The sequence below is a fragment of the Botryllus schlosseri genome, chromosome 14 (assembly GCF_051294905.1).
Source record: "Botryllus schlosseri isolate E-star chromosome 14, Bs_hap1, whole genome shotgun sequence".
NCBI lineage: Eukaryota > Metazoa > Chordata > Ascidiacea > Stolidobranchia > Styelidae > Botryllus > Botryllus schlosseri.
Genome location: NC_137249.1, coordinates 5,293,093 through 5,312,982, shown reverse-complemented (window position 1 = coordinate 5,312,982; position 19,890 = coordinate 5,293,093). Strand labels below are relative to the sequence as shown.

At 41.8% G+C, this 19,890-nt stretch overlaps 2 protein-coding genes across 2 annotated transcripts; both read right to left on the bottom strand.

The window, feature by feature from the left end:
• Positions 1-11,854: 11,854 nt before the first annotated feature.
• Positions 11,855-14,569, bottom strand: LOC145456508 (ubiquitin carboxyl-terminal hydrolase MINDY-2-like). The gene has a single exon (XM_080334634.1). It carries the CDS (start codon positions 14,299-14,301, stop codon positions 12,895-12,897), a length of 1,407 nt encoding a protein of 468 aa, XP_080190760.1. The 5' UTR covers positions 14,302-14,569; the 3' UTR covers positions 11,855-12,894.
• A 2,320-nt stretch (positions 14,570-16,889) lies between these two features.
• Positions 16,890-19,800, bottom strand: LOC145455171 (tubulin alpha chain, testis-specific). The gene is made up of 7 exons (XM_080333132.1): positions 19,649-19,800; positions 18,681-18,903; positions 18,510-18,614; positions 17,951-18,147; positions 17,395-17,892; positions 17,140-17,333; positions 16,890-17,079 (listed from the first exon to the last, which is right to left on the bottom strand). The coding sequence occupies exons 1-7, from the start codon at positions 19,649-19,651 to the stop codon at positions 16,944-16,946; spliced, it is 1,356 nt and encodes a 451-aa protein (XP_080189258.1). The 5' UTR covers positions 19,652-19,800; the 3' UTR covers positions 16,890-16,943.
• Positions 19,801-19,890: the final 90 nt, after the last annotated feature.

Here is a 19,890-nt window from a genome sequence, read left to right as displayed (position 1 = left end):
CACCAATATTTAAAGAACTAGCCAATTGTCCACAAAGCTGTGACTAACAGAACATGAAATAAATTTCGGTTGTAGCTAATACAGCTTTGCCTAATTTTGTGTTTAGTTATACCGCATTATATTTGTATGACAGTCAGTTACTTCACGAAGAGTTATAACGGACCTAAGCTAATTTTAAACTTCTATAACTGGACCTTTGCTAAAAATAGTTTAGTAACCCTTCTGTTGTTCTGCAGTCTAACGGACGAAAATGATGTCGCAAAGCCGAAACCGAGATGTACACTACACGGTACACACGCAAGAGGGTCAACCCCGTAGCAGTTATGCACGTTCGAGTGAGGATAAGTCCAGATACCGCTAGCAATCAGACCACACCACATACGCAACCAGGTAAACGGCAAGCAATCTCAAGGCTGGCGACCCGCTCGCAGAAGTTATTAAAACTGGTCTTAGCGAAAGCTACAGTCGCGCTGATTTCGCAAATATAAATTATATTCTAGTCACGGCACTGGAACCACTCTGAAACCATCCTGTATGTCGAAAATCGGCATTGCTCCGAATCACTATTTTAGTCGTGACAATATCTGCGAAGTGAACCAATAGTGCCAAATGCCAATAGTCTTCATATTTTGCGTCGTCTTGTTCACGAATTTGCAATGTATGCGTACTTCTCGGCGTTGGCTGGTTACAATCTGCAGTTGGAGATTATGCGTTGATCTTATGCCACGTATACAGCGACAGGCGACCTTGCTACTATTGCTACTAAGACACTATTTTCCAGGCACTGGAATTTTACGGCCTACGCCAGTACAAGTTATGTTATCAACGAGAAGTTTAGTTTCATGTTATCTTCCCACCTTGAAATCTAGCTCTGCTGTTAACACAGCAGCCAAAAAACATGCAGGACATAGCAACGCCCGTTAGTGGAAGTGGAAGCGACATTTCTATGAAGCCGTGATCAATCCGTAAATTTCTCCCAACGCGCAAGGTATGGTCGAAATAAAATCAAATTTTTAATGTGTGACCATCCTCTTTGTGGTCGCTAAAAGGTAAATATATGAATTTTCCAAATAAGTCGCATTGTCATGACGTCATAATCAGTGATGCTCGTGCGCTCGACTCGACGCCTAGTATCGAATCACTCAGCTGCTCGCTTTCGCCCAGACGTACTACTCATCACTCAAATAGATGTCGACCCACAATTTTGTATCTATGCTATTTGCTAATTCCCAGCACACGAAGCTTACAGACCTTGCTCCCACGTCATAACCCCATACTCAGCGCGGCACGTATAGTTGTATACGCGCCGACAATATCCGGAATCGCGCCATACTCCCATCTAATCGCGTACAAATATCATAGTAATTAGCTATAAGCACGCAGCATCAAGTCCAAGAGCTGACAAAAACTTCCCAACTTGAGCTGTCACGACTCACGAGACACTATCTCGCCTGAAATAACCACAACTGCTATATACTAGAACAGGCAATGCGGGCCAACGACTTCCCCCGCGGAATCAGAAGAAGCGATATTGAGGTCAACAAATGGCATTTCTTCCACAATAGCGATGTGGGAATAACGTCGCGCGGCACGATTTTCGATGCGTGCACGCGCACATTTGCGGTAATCGCAATTCCTCTAAGTGTAGATTCCCGCAGCGCGCTTATTGGCGCTGGTTCAGTCTATCCAACCGGACGTGACGCAAGTGGAAGACGTGAGCTGCAGGTGACATTCAAATCAAAGGTCTTTTCTTGACGCTCGAGTTCCGTAATGCGATCGCGAGCGGGTATTATTTTTGGTTGCGCGTGTCACAAAGATCTGCAGACTTACAGAGGCGGTCAGTAATTTCTACTTTTCCAAGGTGCTAGAGTAGATTTTGCGTGCTTGCACAACTTCCTTACGCGGATATGATTTAAGACTCTATAATTCTACTTGTACTTAAATTTTCAGTGTTTTGGGCAAATCTAGAGGCCTAGAATACTTGTTTTTATATGGGTGGTCAGTAGGGCTGTTCAAAAATAACTTTTTTTCCTCGGGTTCCAGCCACTCACCGATCGAATTGTCAGGTCACCCTTAAAACACTGCACACCAAATTTGGTTAAATTCTATCCAGTATAAGCCGCCGCAGAGCCAATTAAAATTTTAATTTATTACGAAAAATTTTCAAAAATTTTTCAAATTTTTTTGTTAACGCCATGAAATTGTTGAGTTGTCTTCAAAACCGATGCAAAACAAATTTGACTGAATTCCAACTCGTAGAAGCAGTGTTATTGCAGTTGAAATTTCTGGGTTTACAAAAATAGCATAATACTCCCATAATCCCAGAATTATAAATGGCTCCGGTTCTACGGGTTGGAATTGAGTCAAATTTGTTTTGCATCGTATTTGAAGACAACACAACAATTTCATGGGGTTGTAAAAAAAAGTTTTGAATTTTTTTTCATTTAATTTTCATAATAAATTAACAATTTAAATTTGGCTCCGCGGCGGCTTATACTGGGTACAATTGAACGAAATTTGGTGCGCAGCGCCTATAAGGCTAACCCGTCAATTTATTCAGTGACTGGCTGGAATCCGCAAAAAATGTTATTTTTGAGCAGCCCTAGTGGTCAGTAACGAAGTAATTCGACTTATTCGAAGTACTCAAGTAGATTTTACCTGCTTGCATTACTTACTCAAGTGATCATGGTTCTACTTTTTACTTGACAGTTCTCATTTCCTTGAGCAAAACTGGGCCTACTTATGCTTCTACGTGACCGTAAATTTTCAACGTTCCTTCTACTTGACTACCAACGATGACTAAACATTGACAACAGCTGCGGACTTGTAAATAAGACGTAGTGCGTCAAGCTGAAATTAAAATGTCGGGGCGATATGAGTGAAAAACTTGGCACCGCACCTGCACATTGCACACAATGTACGTACAGGTGTCAATTATATAACGTCGCGAGTAAAGATAGCATCTTTCAGCGAACGCGGCAGTCATGATTTCAAGAATCCAAGATAGATCCCGCCAGTTATGAATAAGCCGCGATGCAGCGTGTCGCGACAGTTTCAAAAGCATTCAATTACTTGCTAAAGCGCGTACCCGATCGCGCAATACGCAAATGCAATCACAGTCTGTTTGTACTAATTCACTTCGCCGGAGCCTTGAAAAAGTCGGCGGACTGCATCACATCTTTCAAAACCATGTAACGCAAAGTGACGCACGACGCACGTTCATGCAAACGATATTCTGCGAAGTGGGCTATACCGCTATATCACAGTCGAGTTGGCTCATTGAAAATGCTATCGATATATTTATTTACTTCACGGTCGCAAAATTGGTTGCGGGTCTACGGCAAGTTATTCTAGGTCACGGATGTACTGTACACGTCATAATAAGTGGTACTGGAACACTCGGTCGGTATCTTGTCACTCGAATCAGGAAGGAATCACCCGTGACCCGATTTTTGCCTGACCACAAATGAACTTGCTTGTCTGCGACTTACTAAACCGAAACCCATCTCCATTAAAAACAAATAACATCAATTACGGAAACGTAAACGTCGGATCAATCGATGAGGGCGCCAAAGCCAACTCAATCCAAAGCCTACGCGATCCATCTCTCCATCCAATTCGATTCTGAATCGAGTATTAGGCTTGAGTCAAGTGAGTATTCGAGTATCTCTGTATATGAGAAGATATGACCAGTTCAACAATATACCTGTTACGCTACCACATATAACATAATGCCTGTTCGACATAAAAATATTGATATTTTTGTGTTGTTCCGACCATGACTACTTCATTGAACTTTGTGAAAATGCTGTGACCTGATCGCGACTTAACAGAAACGTCCAACGTCCTTTTCACCAACGTGATCAACTGAACTGCATAGATTTGTACTGCGTTTCGTGTGCTGCGTTACGGCCGCACTCGAAGTTTCAAGGCTTCCAGAGTCGAAACTTTGTGGCGAGGAGCGCGTAATTCCACTATGTCATGTCTGGCTACTCAGTTCGAATCGTTTGATTCAGATCTGAGTACTCGAATCATCGTGCCAAGCACTAATGGAACCCATCCAGTAAAACACGCTATTCTTCTTCCAACGCCGCCCGGGCGAATGAGGCCTTCACCTGCCGCGCGAACCACGGTGACTGTCCGTCTGGTCACAAGTCTATAACGCAGCAGACTAGACACGATTTTCGGCGTAATCCGGTAGATTCGTGACGGCGTCCAGACTACGAGCGCCTATAGATCACCGCGCAATCGGCGACCGGAAAAATGAAAACCACAACAGACCTGACTTTAAGAACTAAATAATCCTAGTTTAATTATATCAATTACAGCGATATGCCGGTACTATAATTCCAATCTACTTTGTGAAATGCTTCTATGATCTAATTTTAATTCTAATCTATTTCTAGTGTTCATGAATATGCTAGGGGACAACTGTTACAGTACGAAACGCTGGGCACAGACGTTTGTGATTACGAGAAGGAAATATGGCTTGATTTTTTTTTTTGAATTCGCAATTCGATTCAATTCGCAAGTTTTATGTTCGAAGCTCTAATTCTAATTTAATTAGGAAAATGTAGGAAAATGCTTAATTGCTTAGCTACAGTACTAATTCTAATATCTGAAATTTTTTTCTGTTGCCCAGCTCTGAGCACAACATACGGATTTTCCGATAACGTAAAGCGACCCCGTAACAGTCCGCATTATATTCTAAATTATGACGTCACTCGACACACGTAAGCTATCGGAACCTTCTAATTTGCATCGCGAAGAGACGAGCACTAAATCTGTAATCGTGCCAACGGCGGTGCATCTCAGGGGCGAAGGTGTCAGCGCCGTAAACACCCTGCGCTTGTAAAGATTAATTGTAAACTGTAAAGGTCATATTGGAAAGTACTGTGACCTCGTGACTCCCGCCCTTTCCAAACGTATCGATATCTCGTATTCTGTATTTTCGCGATTAACGGACCGCGGTATCGGTGGGCCACGAAGCGATTAATGATCGCTTATCACCAATCGCTTAAACGCGGAGGCCTGTTTGAAGAAGGTGGCCAGCGCCACGAAATCTCGATTACAAAATTCCAATATCTCCACACCTCGTGTGTACTGCGCGAATCGTGGACCAAAAACGCGACCTTTGTGCCGTTATACGGGCTGACAGCGGGACACATGACTTGAGATTAGGGCTGGGCATAATCGAGTACCTGAGTATCACTCACTAGGACGTCACAACAGTATGAATAATGTCGAAAGTTCAAAATGTACCTTTTATGCGACCGCATATTAAAATGCCAGTTCTATGTCATATTAAAGATTATTTGGCATTTTTTCGCGGATATTGCACTTTGTGACAATGCCATGGATTGATCAAGACTACACTACACAGATATAACAATGCCACGGACGTGGGTAGCTTTGCACTAGATGTTTCGTAGACCGCGTTACGACCAATCGAGGTTTACAGCCTCCAGCAGTGTAAAATGGCACATAACTATGAGACCCGTTGATAAATTAGTGCTGGATTCAGATTAGAGTACTTGAATCATTGTGACAAAGCCCTATACTTGAGACATATCTTGAATCTGCGTACGTCTCAGCCTTGCACTAGCGATTGGCCTTGTCACCAAATCGCGACCCGGATCCGCATGAATTGCAAACTCAAGCAAGGACCGGTAGTTTTTTTAATGTTCTAGAGACACAATAACAAGATATGCGATTAGCGCCACCGAGCGGTTTATTTTTACATACCGATTGGAAATTTGGTAGCGAGATGAGTCATTCGAAACAGTAGCATCTGATATTGCAAGTCAGCAAACGGTACACAAGCGATAGCATTGACAGAAGCGGAGTTCTAGAGTTGAACGTTTCATAATCGAAACACCTACTAAATTCTCCGAATTACAGGTGTGTTCAAATATCAAAATCAACTACAAACAAATTGTTTTCGTACAATATTTTCTTTTTGCTATTCGATTTGTTTTGAAAAATTGTCTACTTTTATTCCATAGCTTTTTCAAGAACATGTCACACATTCATTCCTGATGTAATTCATAAGCGATGACTGAAAGAGCTTGCGGAATGCGGATAGCTCACATTTAAGCCAAGGGATACAACCACAATATATCCCAGAATAGCCTTATGACATAAAGCATGTGTTGTGTGGTGTAGATTGTAAACGATGTTCGTTTTGCGTGCTTCGACTAGGTTTTCCAAGTGTTTGAGTAAAAATCTCTTCACCATGTAAGAAAACATTACATATTGTTCCAATACGCGACTTGTTTTAAGCGAAGTGCTAGTAAACACTGTATATTCAAAACACAGCCATATTCCCCATCTGTTAGCCAGCTTGTTTGTACGTACAGTACACCTAAAACCTGTCCTAGATCAATTTTTACAGCACAGCCATAGCGCATAGGCATATTCCGAGTGTGTTTGGGCCGAATGCAACTGGCCTACGTATTACAATCCCTCGTCGTTCAGGCATCGAGACCATGGTCCATCACACATCTTCCACAATAACAGTTCATCCTGGGATGGGTGAAGCCAGAACAAAAATTGGGGGATTAGAGCCGAGAATTTACAGACAAGGCGCGGCAAAAATCATTTCATAATGCTACAAGCAAGCAAGTGTTTGCCATACTGCATCCCGGCTGTCTTTCTCGTGAGACTGAATTCAGTCGGCAGGATAATGCAACACGCAACCTTGACGTTCCTTCACACCGGACCCTCACAGCCACTTTCATGTCCTGTAACTGTAACAATTGCCTGCCACCCTCTGCAGCTCCCTGTGCGCTTACCGCAACACACGTGCAAGCTTGGTGTCCTTTCATCTGAAGTCTTTCATCCAAACCAACCATTGATCAAGTCAAGTTACATTTACATCCTGTAAGTAAATGCTCCAGACACTATCGCAGATTGAAGTCAAACAGCGTCTCCAGTCTCCGCGTATTTTCGATCATTCTAAAAATCCCACAACGCCAGACCTGGTATAGACACCGACATGTTTCTGTACAAACTACGCTCGAATTCCAGGTTGCCTCAACCGCAAAGAACATCTGACCATGAAGTGATATATGACAGGAAAAATGCAGACGGCCCTCCCGGAGAATTCTCACAGAAGACGGATTCAAGACTCACCTTGCTTCTTCTCTTGCTTGTGCCGGGTCTTTTCCTCCACGACCCCCCGAAAATGACGTGCTTCTCTGTCATTCGCGAAATTGAGACCGGCCCGACATTCCTGAGCGGGGTGCAAAAATCAGGCGTCACTTTTCACATTCAAACGGGAATATATAACTGGAGGTAGTCAGTAACGAAGTACTTCTACTTTCTTGAAGCACTCAAGTTAGTTTTGTCCGATTAAGCGCTAAATGCTACTTGAGTACTTTCGGACCTTCCTTTTGTATTTTCACTTGAAGTAGTCTGGGCATGTGTTAAAAATGCTACTTCTACTTGTACTTGAGCAGAAATTCATGAAATTACTTCTTATTTATACCTATACTTGAGCACAGACGCTGACTTCTTCCACGGTCTCTGTGTATAACTAGCAACTGAACCAAAAAGATGCATTCCGAGTCGTACAATGACTTCAGTGTGCAATTGTGCCACAATCCCATTATGACATGGTATTACCGTTACGTGATGATATCAGAAACACCATATTTAAAGCGTGGGCTAATGCGCTTTCTCAGTAAGGAAATCGAAAATCCACCTAGTGCATTGATCCATAATGTTCAAAGGATGAAATAATATCATCAATACCTCCAGGTAGGATACTGCTCATAAAGCATGGGGATTTTGAGTACAAATCAATGACGAAAATCCACTTACATTGGTATCAAAGGTATGGAAGTATTCCCTTGGTGTAGAATATTTGAATTGGTTGTAGAGCTCCTGCTCAAATATCATATGTTGCGTCTGCAAAATAAGAAAAAGAAAACCAAGTAAAATCTGCGTGTGCACTGTGCATAGCTCACTGATTAACACATACAAATAATCCAGGTTAAACCAAGATAATCTTATGAACCCGATCTAATGAGCTGCATACAACTACCAGGTATCAATATTTCATATTTATAATTCTCCAGTTTTTTCTGCACGCATCAATATTCAACAAAACTTTAATGTGGGCGTAGATATTTCAACGTGCCAAGTCATCAGATAAGTCAAAGGCTTGACAAAAAAGGCGCTGTCATTAATGTGAGCCATGAAATATTATAACACCATGTAGAGCAGCAGCACCAGAGCAGTCAAGACCTTGTGCTTGAAAAAATCTAAAACAAAGATAACTGCAATACGGTTTGGAAAATGAATCCCCAAAATAATCAATTCAGTCATTTGTGTTCACCGCTTGAGATACAAATGGGTGTGACGTACATCGGGCAGAAACCTACTACAAGCCTGGCTTCCTGTATCTTTTGGAAATATGCAATACGTCAATGCAATGAAGTATACTAATGATCGTGAGTCAAGGCAACATCACATAGCATGATCGCATAACTTCATCACGGTGTGATGTGCTACGATTGTGTAGTACGGTATCAGAAAACAGATTTCAGTCCAAGCATAGACAATTGTAAATGATTGAGGCAGGCTGCAAAACCCATGGTTAAAATGATGTCATTGGCTTGGTCTGACATTACATTACAAAACAGAAAAGGGTTGGAGCAAATCTACAATCATATAATGTAGGTCCATCCATATTATGGACACTCCACAATGTTATTCAAAAAATAATAACATTACAGTTTTAGTTCACTTTCATACCCAAATTTTCATGTTCAAATCTGCTTCAAAGCAGTGTCAAGAGTTCAACAGTCTAAACTGTTATGTCATATTTTATCAAATCTCAGTTTAGGTGGATATATATTTCAATTTGATGACATTGGACACCAGTGACATAAGGCATTGATATTGCCTTCATACTAACCAACAAACATGTTATAGCCTGTCTCTATAATACTCGTAAGGTAATGGGTATGCTTACAATATGACAGGCCAACCGTCTCCGGATTAACATCAGCTGTCACATCTTGCCAAATACAGATCACAGCAATGCAATTCGAAAATACAAATTCACAACACACAATGTATGTGATGTGATAGTCATCTCTAGCCAGGCCAGAGTTGAATCTGACATTCGACTGGTTACCAAAGGCTTCGTTGTCATACAGGATATACATTGACCCATCACAAATTCATGCATGATCAGGAGGGTAAGCTTGATTAGATTTCAGTAAAAGCCTTCAAGGATGATGGAATATTGAAAGCGAAAGATCTCAAACAGGAACTTGTAGTTGACAATGCTCATGCTCATATTAAAATAGTTTAGAGGCTCTAGTTTCAGTTTGTACTGCAAAATAAATAGCTTCTGACAGAACATCTGATGCCTATAAGCATATAGTGACCCATTATCTCAATGGTTCGAAATAGATATAATAATTTGATACTATTATACATCCAATAACATAAATGAAGAATTGAAAAAAGATACTGAGCGTTAAACACTTTTTCCTTGATTAATTTCAGAAAAAGGGTCAATCCACAACAATCTCTACTGATATTTAAATTAAAATCTAGTATTACATTAGAAGAGCTTTTTGGAGGTACAGAACTTCAATATACAATTGAATGGTACATTCATATTGAAATGAACCCTAACATGTTCGGCTGACACTCGTCATGGGTAGCCTAATCGTCAGCAACTAGTAGAGAACATTGTATATCAACAAACGTATTACATTAGCAAAATTACAGTAGTTGCGTGCTACAAAATAGAAACAGCTACACAGCATAGCAGCTAAAATGTCAATGTTGAAAGCAAAAGTTTACTTACAGACAAGTTATATACTCTGATAAAATATGAACGGTTCGGATTATCCTTGACCAAACAGCCAACCCCAACACCTTTCTTGTTCCATCGGTTATTTTGCGCAAGAAACACTTGCACTACGGCAGTGGACAGTGACTGAAAAACAGAATATTGCCCTATTAGAGACATGTTCCATCAGTGATTAGGAAATCAAAGCTGGCCAACGCAAGGAGTTCATTAATACCATACAACAGACAGGAGCATATGCGCTATGGTAGCCTACTATAATATTCAATTTCCTATAGGAACATATGATTCGTTTTACTAGAAAGTTGCAATACAAAGTATAATGCGGAAATGGTGATTGAATGCTAATTAGGGCTGGTAAAAATTGAGTGCAGGTCAGATGACTGAATCGTTAAGCTGGGGATTCAGAATTTGAGTCGCAATTTTCGTTCTGAGGGAGTCGTAAGTTCAAATTTGATTTAATTGTATCTGGCATTCGAGAGTTATGACATATTGCTCTGAGCTAGTGCCAATGGCTGGTAACAGCTTAGTGGACATTTAGCTAGTTACAATTGCTGCTCAAGGTAAGGTTTTTCTGTAGTAAGTTCTGACCCTTGAATGACAAAAGCATGTGTGCCTGAGAACAGTGAGAATGTACCATTAGGGTCTTTCTAGGATTGTGATTTGTCACACAAGCTCTCAATTTTATAGATATCATGCCATTTTTTCTTCTTATTAGATCGATCGCGCAGTAAACCTTTTTCAACGCGTATATCCAGTAAACACATTATACTAGGTTATCTAAATATTTGACTACACTACACAGAAAAGGAAATTTTCTGCCACGGAGTTTTACAGAGAACAGAGAACTGGTCAGTCCAAATTCCACTTTTCAGGACTAGCATTATACCTATGTCATACCTACAGTCGGTCATGATTTCGAAATTGCTTAGAGCATGGGATTTGAAAAGAACATTACGCAAAAATTTCTAAAATGGCACGACTTTACAGGGCTGCAAGGCTATGTTGTTTTATATTATTATGTTACTAATGGTGAGTCATAAGAGCATTTGAGATACTGATACTGGAACTAGCACATCTCCAGTTGGTAAACCATAATAACTGGTGGTGGGAATATTGAAACAAAAAATACGCAATTCTGTTGGTACCATCAAATAAATGAAGGTTCCAGGATAAACCTCACAGCAATATTCCTCTGAATTATCGGAATGAAATAAGATAGTAAGCTACTAGTAATGTCAACTGAAAGAATGTACAGTATTCAACCACAACATGTAGATCAGTTGTTCTCAACTGCCAGATATATTAGAATTTTATATCTCAATTCCTAAACGCAAGACGTTGGGTGCTTGCCCGTTGATTAGAGTTACAGCCTATGCGAAAGCTACAGAGACTTTTAAACAAACTTCAATTAGGCCACTCTTACAGTATGACAGAGAATGTAGCAAATTCACATTTCTTTCAAAGGCCAGCGAACAATAACAACAGGACTTTACGAATTTGCCTTGCAGAAAATTCAATAGAACCATCAAAAAAGCATCATTAAATGGATTTTCCAATATTACATTCAAATTGTCGCAATTAAATTTAAGGTGAATTTTCGTTTCTCAAGATTCACCAGTCCGCGGGATTTGTTTTCAAGTTTTACCGGTCCGCGAGATCAAGACCCAACGATGTAGATGATCACTCGATTCACTCCCCTTCTATCTCATATGGCATGGCATAATGCGTTCTGTGACAACATTTCAAGTTACCCTAACTGAAGTCAAGTGATAAATCTCATTTCACACATTCATGTGGTGATAGCAGGCTTCGCTTTGAATATTCAAAAATTGCCGCTTCACTCACCGAGCATTTCCTTCCAAGTAGTTCAATAGTTTGGTCATTCTCCGCGTTGTTAAGAAGATCCGACTTAGCGTTAACCACCTGAGGTCTCGCCTTCCTCGGAGGAGGCGGGTTTGGAGGATAGCTCATAATCCTCCTTCACTTTGCAACAGTAAAAATTAGCTGGAGATAATAGCCCTGAAGCACAAAAACGATACAGTAGTAATGAGTGGGTAAGTAACACAGGTACCATAGAGAATATAAAGGCGTAAATTGCTATTCTTATACATGAGAGTACGGTACTACACCATTGAACTTTACAACCACTGCTAGCATAAAATCAGAAATCAGCGAGTAAATGCGCGCAATCAATTAAAAAGCTCTCATATGAAGTGAAATCCTGTCAGAAAGGACCAATACAATGTAAAGCGATAATTACATTACACAGATGCGCCTGCATTCAAAATGTCACGAGATCACAGTACGCCCAACATTTTGATGCATGGGGTAATAAAGTAGCACCTTTGCCCATTCTAATCACACGCTGGGAGTGCAATAGTTGAAGCATACCAAGAAAGAGACAGGTCTTGTTTAAGACTTGTGATGCTTTGAGATCGTCATTTTCCGGATGGGGTCACCATAAAAGACAGTACAAAACGTTCTAGAGAGCATATTCTAAAAAACCAAACAGTCTCCAGTTGGTTATTACAATTTAGGCGTGGTAATTACTGAATAGAAGAAAATCAGAACCATAATTCCCACACCCAACACTTTTATTTCAATAGAAGATCCACAGATCGATAGGCTCTTAACCTTTGCAATATTACTATATACTAATATCTTGATTTAGAGCGAAGATCATAAAGTTAGCTTATCTGGGACAGTGCTAATCGTCCTCTCAAAAATGTGGAGCATGAAATTGGTCTAAACTTTTAATCCAGTATAGTAGGTTGCCGAATCCAGGATTAACAGTTTTCAATCAGGCAATTAGTATTCTGCAGGATAACCTAACTTTATGGCCTTAGTAAGTTCAAACAATGTAACCAGCATGGGATATTTCGAGAAAAATCTATCTATTACAGTATATTCCACTGTAACTTCAGTAACTTGGGACCTGACGCTCTCAGAAAACACTTGTACATGATTCCTTTCACAGTTGATCCGATTCGATCAGGCATACGAGTATGAACCAATGGCTGACGAAAAACAAAACTCGATGATTTCCAAGAAACACTGCTTCACAGTATTACGCAGCCATCATCCTTTTTGGGGGACGACCGGTTTCTGGGCTGTCGACCGGATGTGTTTCCAGATGGACGAGGACGACGCGACTGGGCCTGCTGCGCCGCCCTGTCTTCCTCTTGTTGAAGTCTTTGCGCCAACATAAAATCGTCACTGCTGTGTGGGACGTCGTCTTGAGGCGGAGTTGGGTCTTGTTGAACATGTTGCATCGATAGCGCAAGTTGATAATCCAAGTCCGTGCTTTGGGTAGTATTCTCGACAGGGTTTTGCAATGATTTCGGGGGCGAATTTAAAAAATTTCCATCGACAAATTGAGAATCGCCCTGCACACTAGTGAGAGATTCCCAAACCACATTACGCTCTTTTACGAATCCGAGATCGGTGATTAATGTAAACAGTTCGTCATTATGGCGATGAATGGTAGAAAAGTGATTATTCCGGAATAATACCGCTAAACTTCCAGGCTGCATTTCGTTTTGTAAACTCACAATTCCATGATACGTAATTTGCGAGGCGGTTGTTTCCAAAAACTGTTGTACAATAAGTCCAAGTTGAACTTCATCATGATTTTCACTAGTAGAATGACTGATCGCCTTCTCAACCGCTTGATTATAACTTAAATTTCCCAGTAGTTCATTTGCTGAGGTATCCTGCGGATCAACAAGCCAGCCGTGGTAAAGCGGTATTCTTAATAAATCAAATACAGCTAATTCTGGCGTGTATTCAAATGATTGTACAGCATCAAACTTCACATTCACATCCAATCCGGTTTGAAGATTAGGGAATACATCAATTGCATCTGAAATGTTTTGCTCATAATTCAGTTTTTCATCATCGGCCAGATCCTTGGGCATTGCGTCCCATATGATTTCAGCGACTCGAGATAATATCTGGCCAGATGATATGAATTCCACACCACCGCCTAATACTATTCGCTTTGATAACAGCAGCACATTGAAGATCGCCAGCAATGGGCAGGGACCATTTTCGTTCTGTGTCACTATCGGAACTGTTCCTTCTGACCATTCGATCCATTTAATGTGATGTACGTCATTTTGATTCCCTGATGAAGAAGGTTTTGGAACTGCACTTGTAGCCTCAATTGATGCTTCCAACAGGCTTGCATCATTAGATGCAATGTCCATGTTATCTTGATCGGTTGACCCTTCTCTTTCTGAAGAATTGTACGGCAGGGATGACGGATTACCTTGTTCCAACGATTCTTCACAATCAATGTTTTTTGCTGAGGGACCATCGTTGTCATTGGATTGCTGAGTCTGGTCTGGTTTTGATTCACGTTCATCACATTTCAATTCAGTCTCATTTGAATCAGCCGAAATAATATTGTCACTTCTTGGCTCGATGGGTTGAACCTCTGGATTTTCTTGTTCAGTTTCTTCCATAATGTAACATCACTACCTGTTCTTTTCCGAGAATAAACTGCAATGTCGTACGGCGCACAAGTTAGCACAACTACACTAGCATTAAATAAACGCTCGACCGAATAAAAGGCGTGGGGTTACCCTACTTCTTGGGAAGGTGACGAAAGACCAACCGGGAAATAGCGGACTACTCCACTACGTCAAGCAATATAAACAAGCTGCGACAAGCTTGCTATTAGGATAACATAAAATATATACGATGCGTCTCACTGGAGCCATACACCCTGAAAACTTCCGGTGACTGAATGAGTCTTTAGCCGCGAGGTGTCGTAATAGCTTCATCGCCAACAGAATACAACTAAACTCGGGTATTTTATGCTAACTAACAAAATATTTGTCTATTCCTGATTTTTCGAATCCAAAATAATTCCTGTTCAAAACATTACACTGAGAATAAGACAGAATATGGCTGTAAGTCAAACATAAAGACAGGTATATTATTATCAGTATCAGTTTGTTAATCTTTTCATCATTTCGAAACAACACAAAACTGCGATACAATGAAAAGCTAGGAAGGTGTCGAAACGACTTGGAGTAGTCGAGAAGAGGCATGCACACTGCACAGTTGTACACTGAATGAAAAGTGAAGCAGAGAATATAAGGCCCTGACTCAAGATTACCGGGCCACCATATGACATAGGCAATTCTATCCTCTATCGTCTCGCCTTCCTTCACACGCCACCTCATTTTGTCGCTTGTTCTTTTATGTTACCTTCTATTACTTTTCATCCAGTGCGCATGCCCAGTCTTTAGATCGCCTGGGCACGTATGGATATCTAATTTCAAAGACTACTACAAGTCCAAGTCATTTCGACGCCTTATTCCTATATTTTCACTGTATCGCAGTATTGCGGTGTTGTAAAATGTAGTTTTATAGTTGTATTTTCAACATTGGCGTTTCATGGGCCCCTTGAAACTAGTCTACATGCCCGTAAGGATCGATTTCCTGAACCACAGGTTAAGAACCCTGGTCTAGGCCCGAGTGGGTGTCTGATTCCAAGACTACTCCAAGTCGTGTCGACACCAATCTTTTCGTTGTATCGGAATATCGTTGTGTTTATGAAAGGATAAAACTTATGATGACATTTTCTTGTTTCGTAACGACGATTCTAGTGCTTCTCTTCTAGCCTCCGCCGCCACGAAATTGGAGGTCAGAAGAGCCGACACCTTTCTAAAATTTAACTTTTTCCAAAGTTAGCGTACTGCTGCTCCGAAATCGAAAATTTCGTCCTTTTTGGTAATTCGTCCTCCTTTATAAATTTGAGAGCCAGACGATTGTACATTGCAAATGTCATAAATGACGAAGAAAGAATAACATCGAAGAATGCTGTGACATCATCGGGCACTAGGTCGAGGTGGGTGCCAGTTTAAGAGACCTCAACTGGTTGGTCATTCGGCATCCCCCTATCTGTTCATTATTACATCGCATTATAAATTGTATGCGATTTGGGCAGGTGAAAATATAATCTGTCCATTGATTGATGAAAAAATTACCACTTTTTTCTAGTCAAATCCAATATTACCAGTAAAACTTTTAAAATCACCCGTTTCCTCGACCGCTATATCTTTTTAAACTTTAAAGTTTCCTCTTTTTCGGATCTCAAAATACGCAGATATCGAACTTTATATAGTTGTCAGCCGATGTTATGAAGGAAATATGTCGTAGGCTACACGCCAAGATGGTTTAGATACCGCGTTCAACGGAGGATGTTAAGTCAGGAGATTTATGTCAAAATCGGGCCTAGTGAATTCTATTTCTGTCGTGTACGACCAGTGGTGGCTTTTGGGGTGGGCGAGGTGGGCGGTCGCCCGGGGCCCCCCTCTTTGGTTTATGCGCTTTTTTTAGGGATAATAGCGAATAAACATGGAAATCTGTGTACCAAGCAAGAATATGATTCCGTACAGATGTGTCAATCATCATCAAATCTCGGCACTTGTTAGAAAAGTCCCGTATCCCTATAATCATCACGTCCCTGCCCCCGGATAATTACTTAGTTTTGATGGAGTCTATCCTTGCACACATGCAATAATAAATATGGCCGAATCCAGCATCTGGCCAAACCTTGGCGCGGTGAAAGATAGATAATTACAACAGATGCGAAAGGGGGTCTGGGGGCGGAGCCCCCCAGAAGTTACGGTTAGATACTTAGAGCCCCCCCCGTTCATAGGGCCACCACTGTGTACGACATATTTCCTTCATAACATCGGCTGACAACTATATAAAGTTCGATCTCTGCGTGACGTGTTTGTGGAAATCTTATTATATTGCAGCTCCATTACGGTGGCGTTCTAAAGAAAACGGCTGCGGCCAAATTTTTTTCGTTTTGCCCATATCATGTTTAGAGTGCAGTGCCCCTTTAACCCGAATTTTCACATTTGTAGTACTTCTCTACTTCAGTAGAAACCTTCGATGTTACTTCTACCTGAGGACCAGTGATAATTACTATTGACCAGGACGACCACTCTATACCCGGGAGACTCAACAAAACAGCATATTACCACGTAATGCTATCTGAATTAGCACCGCTAACAAGTAGCAAGACCAAGCATAAACGTAAACGACGGCTTTTATTCGGAGCAGTAACACACTGTTCAATCACAGCCTAATACTCTTCTTCGCCCTCCTCAGCTTCGCCTTCAACGGAATCGACACCGACTTCTTCGTAATCCTTCTCCAAAGCCGCGAGATCCTCACGAGCCTCGGAGAATTCACCTTCCTCCATACCTTCACCGACGTACCTGGAATTTACAAAATATTGTAACGACCTCATCAGCGGCATCAATAGCAAAGCAGCCTACCAGTGGACGAAAGCACGCTTGGCGTACATCAAGTCGAACTTGTGATCAAGACGAGCCCATGCTTCGGCAATAGCGGTGGTGTTGCTCAGCATGCACACGGCACGCTGGACCTTAGCCAAGTCACCTCCCGGAACAACGGTAGGCGGTTGGTAGTTGATGCCGACCTTGAAACCAGTTGGGCACCAATCCACGAACTGCAATCGAAACGCATTTTTAGAAAGAGTTTTCGGCGAGAAGATTGAATAAAATCCTCACCTGAATTGTTCTCTTCGTCTTGATGGTGGCGATAGCGGCGTTCACGTCTTTAGGGACAACATCGCCTCTGTACAACATACAGCAAGCCATGTATTTGCCGTGACGCGGGTCGCATTTCACCATCTGGTTCGCGGGCTCGAAACACGCGTTGGTGATCTCGGCGACGGACAATTGCTCGTGGTAAGCTTTCTCCGCGGAGATAACCGGGGCGTACGTGACCAGAGGGAAGTGAATACGCGGGTAAGGCACCAAGTTGGTCTGGAACTCGGTAAGATCGACGTTCAGGGCGCCGTCGAATCGAAGGGAAGCCGTGATCGATGACACAATCTGGCCGATGAGTCGGTTGAGATTGGTGTAAGTCGGGCGTTCGATGTCGAGATTACGGCGGCAGATGTCGTATATGGCTTCGTTATCGACCATGAAAGCACAGTCGGAGTGCTCCAAGGTGGTATGGGTGGTCAGGATGGAGTTGTATGGTTCGACAACGGCGGTCGAAACCTGTAAATTTTAGGAAATTATGCGTCTGTGTTACTGAGTAGCGTGGTTCAGCGCGTACCTGAGGCGCGGGGTAAATTGCGAACTCAAGTTTGGACTTCTTTCCGTAATCGACGGAAAGACGCTCCATCAACAAGGACGCGAACCCGGATCCGGTACCGCCACCGAAAGAGTGGAAGATAAGGAATCCTTGGAGACCAGTGCACTGATCGGCGAGTTTCCTGATGCGGTCCAGTACAAGGTCGACGATTTCTTTGCCTGTATCGATCGGCGGAATACAGTTAATCAAATTGATGAAGGTCGATTTATCCAGAATTGGACAACTAAATTAATCTGGTTGTTTAATTAGCCTAATTAGAGCAAATGCAGTTAATCTTATTTCTCGTTTTCTTGAAAATGCCACAGAATCTTATAGCGTGAAACAAGCTCAGCTTGGCGTACAGACATTCGCCATCTTCACGCTTATGAGCATGAACTCATATTTGCTGTGAACTGAAGTTGATCTTTGGTGTATTTCTTATATTTCAATTCAAATTTACAAGTTTTTGCGAATTCTAATCGAATTTGGAACAGCTGAAAATTATCTAGTTGTCCAACTGGATTTATTCACGCGAAATTACCGATGGTGTAGTGACCCCTGGCGTAGTTATTAGCAGCGTCTTCCTTGCCGGTGATAAGCTGTTCCGGGTGGAACAATTGACGGTACGTGCCGGTTCGGACCTCGTCTGTCGATAAATGTGCGTAAAATTACGAAATATCAATCGAGACAGGGTGTGATGTCACAACCGTACCGACTACGGTGGGTTCCAAGTCTACGAACACGGCTCTCGGGACGTGCTTTCCGGCTCCAGTCTCGCTGAAGAATGTGTTGAAGGAGTCGTCTCCGCCGCCGATGGTTTTGTCGCTCGGCATCTGTCCGTCCGGTTGGATGCCGTGCTCGAGGCAGTAAAGCTCCCAGCAGGCATTACCGATTTGGACTCCGGCTTGGCCGACATGGATAGAGATACATTCACGCTGAGATAGAAACAGTCAGGTTTTAAGAATGCGATCCGCGACAATGTTATCGATCAAAGGATGACCTCGTACGATTGTGTACATAGACAACACAATGAGACACGACTCAATATATTGCGCAACGCGAAAGGATACCGCGAAGGGCAGGCCGCAGAATTACACAAAGGAGAAATAGTTCGAGACAGATGTTTCTCGTCAATTATCAGGTAGGAGTCAGGTTATAAAACAACATTGGTTAATGGCTGAATACTATTCAACATATTTGCGGTCGGCCCCTAATCGCTGTTGAATTTGCACTATCAAACCGACGCAGACCACGCGTATCATATACGGTCCTTATTTCAGGGCTAATATATTATAAAACTACATTGTCCTTAATTTATATAATTCGCAGTGCGTCTTATTTGCAATGCTCATCACAGGTCAATAGAATAACACGGACTAAACGAACACTAACATTTTCGGCGGCGAGGCCTGGGCGAAGGTGATAACCTTTTTTTGTCATCAGCGACCCTAATTTCCTGGTTAGGCTACTCAGTATTTTTATCAGTCCTCAATTTTTTATCTACATCGATGAAAACCGTGTTTGCAGATTGCTTGCTTTAACTTGGGAGCTTCGATTGTAATTTTCGAAGTACCGGTAGGCTAGCCTCTCGGGGCTTGTATAAATTACTCTTGACTTCTTTAAAAAGTACTGAATTATGCGTCGACAAATTGCGGCACCGAATAATAAAAGGTAACTCACCATTTTGTATTGCTAATTGATGATCGTCGAAATAGTAAAATAACAGTGGATGCTACTAGCGCGACAGCTCCGAAGATACGTTACGAACCTCGTTCACTGCGATGTGTGGAAAACGCGCGAATATCTTCGCTATATGTACCAGCTCGGGGAGTGACGTCATTTTCAATGTATTCCATTGGTTTATTGTATTGGGCGCTATAACGCGATTGGCGGAGAGAAGCGAAAAAGTTTGTCTCGCCAAC

Excerpts from the sequence above, each read along its gene's own strand:
- LOC145456508 (XM_080334634.1), bottom strand. The coding sequence starts at position 14,301 with ATGGAAGAAACTGAACAAGAAAATCCAGAGGTTCAACCCATCGAGCCA.
- LOC145455171 (XM_080333132.1), bottom strand. Across the intron at positions 18,615-18,680 it reads CTTGGAACCCACCGTAGTCG|ACGAGGTCCGAACCGGCACG; the intron begins GTACGGTTGTGA and ends ATTTATCGACAG. Across the intron at positions 18,148-18,509 it reads CAGGGGTCACTACACCATCG|GCAAAGAAATCGTCGACCTT; the intron begins GTAATTTCGCGT and ends CGATCGATACAG.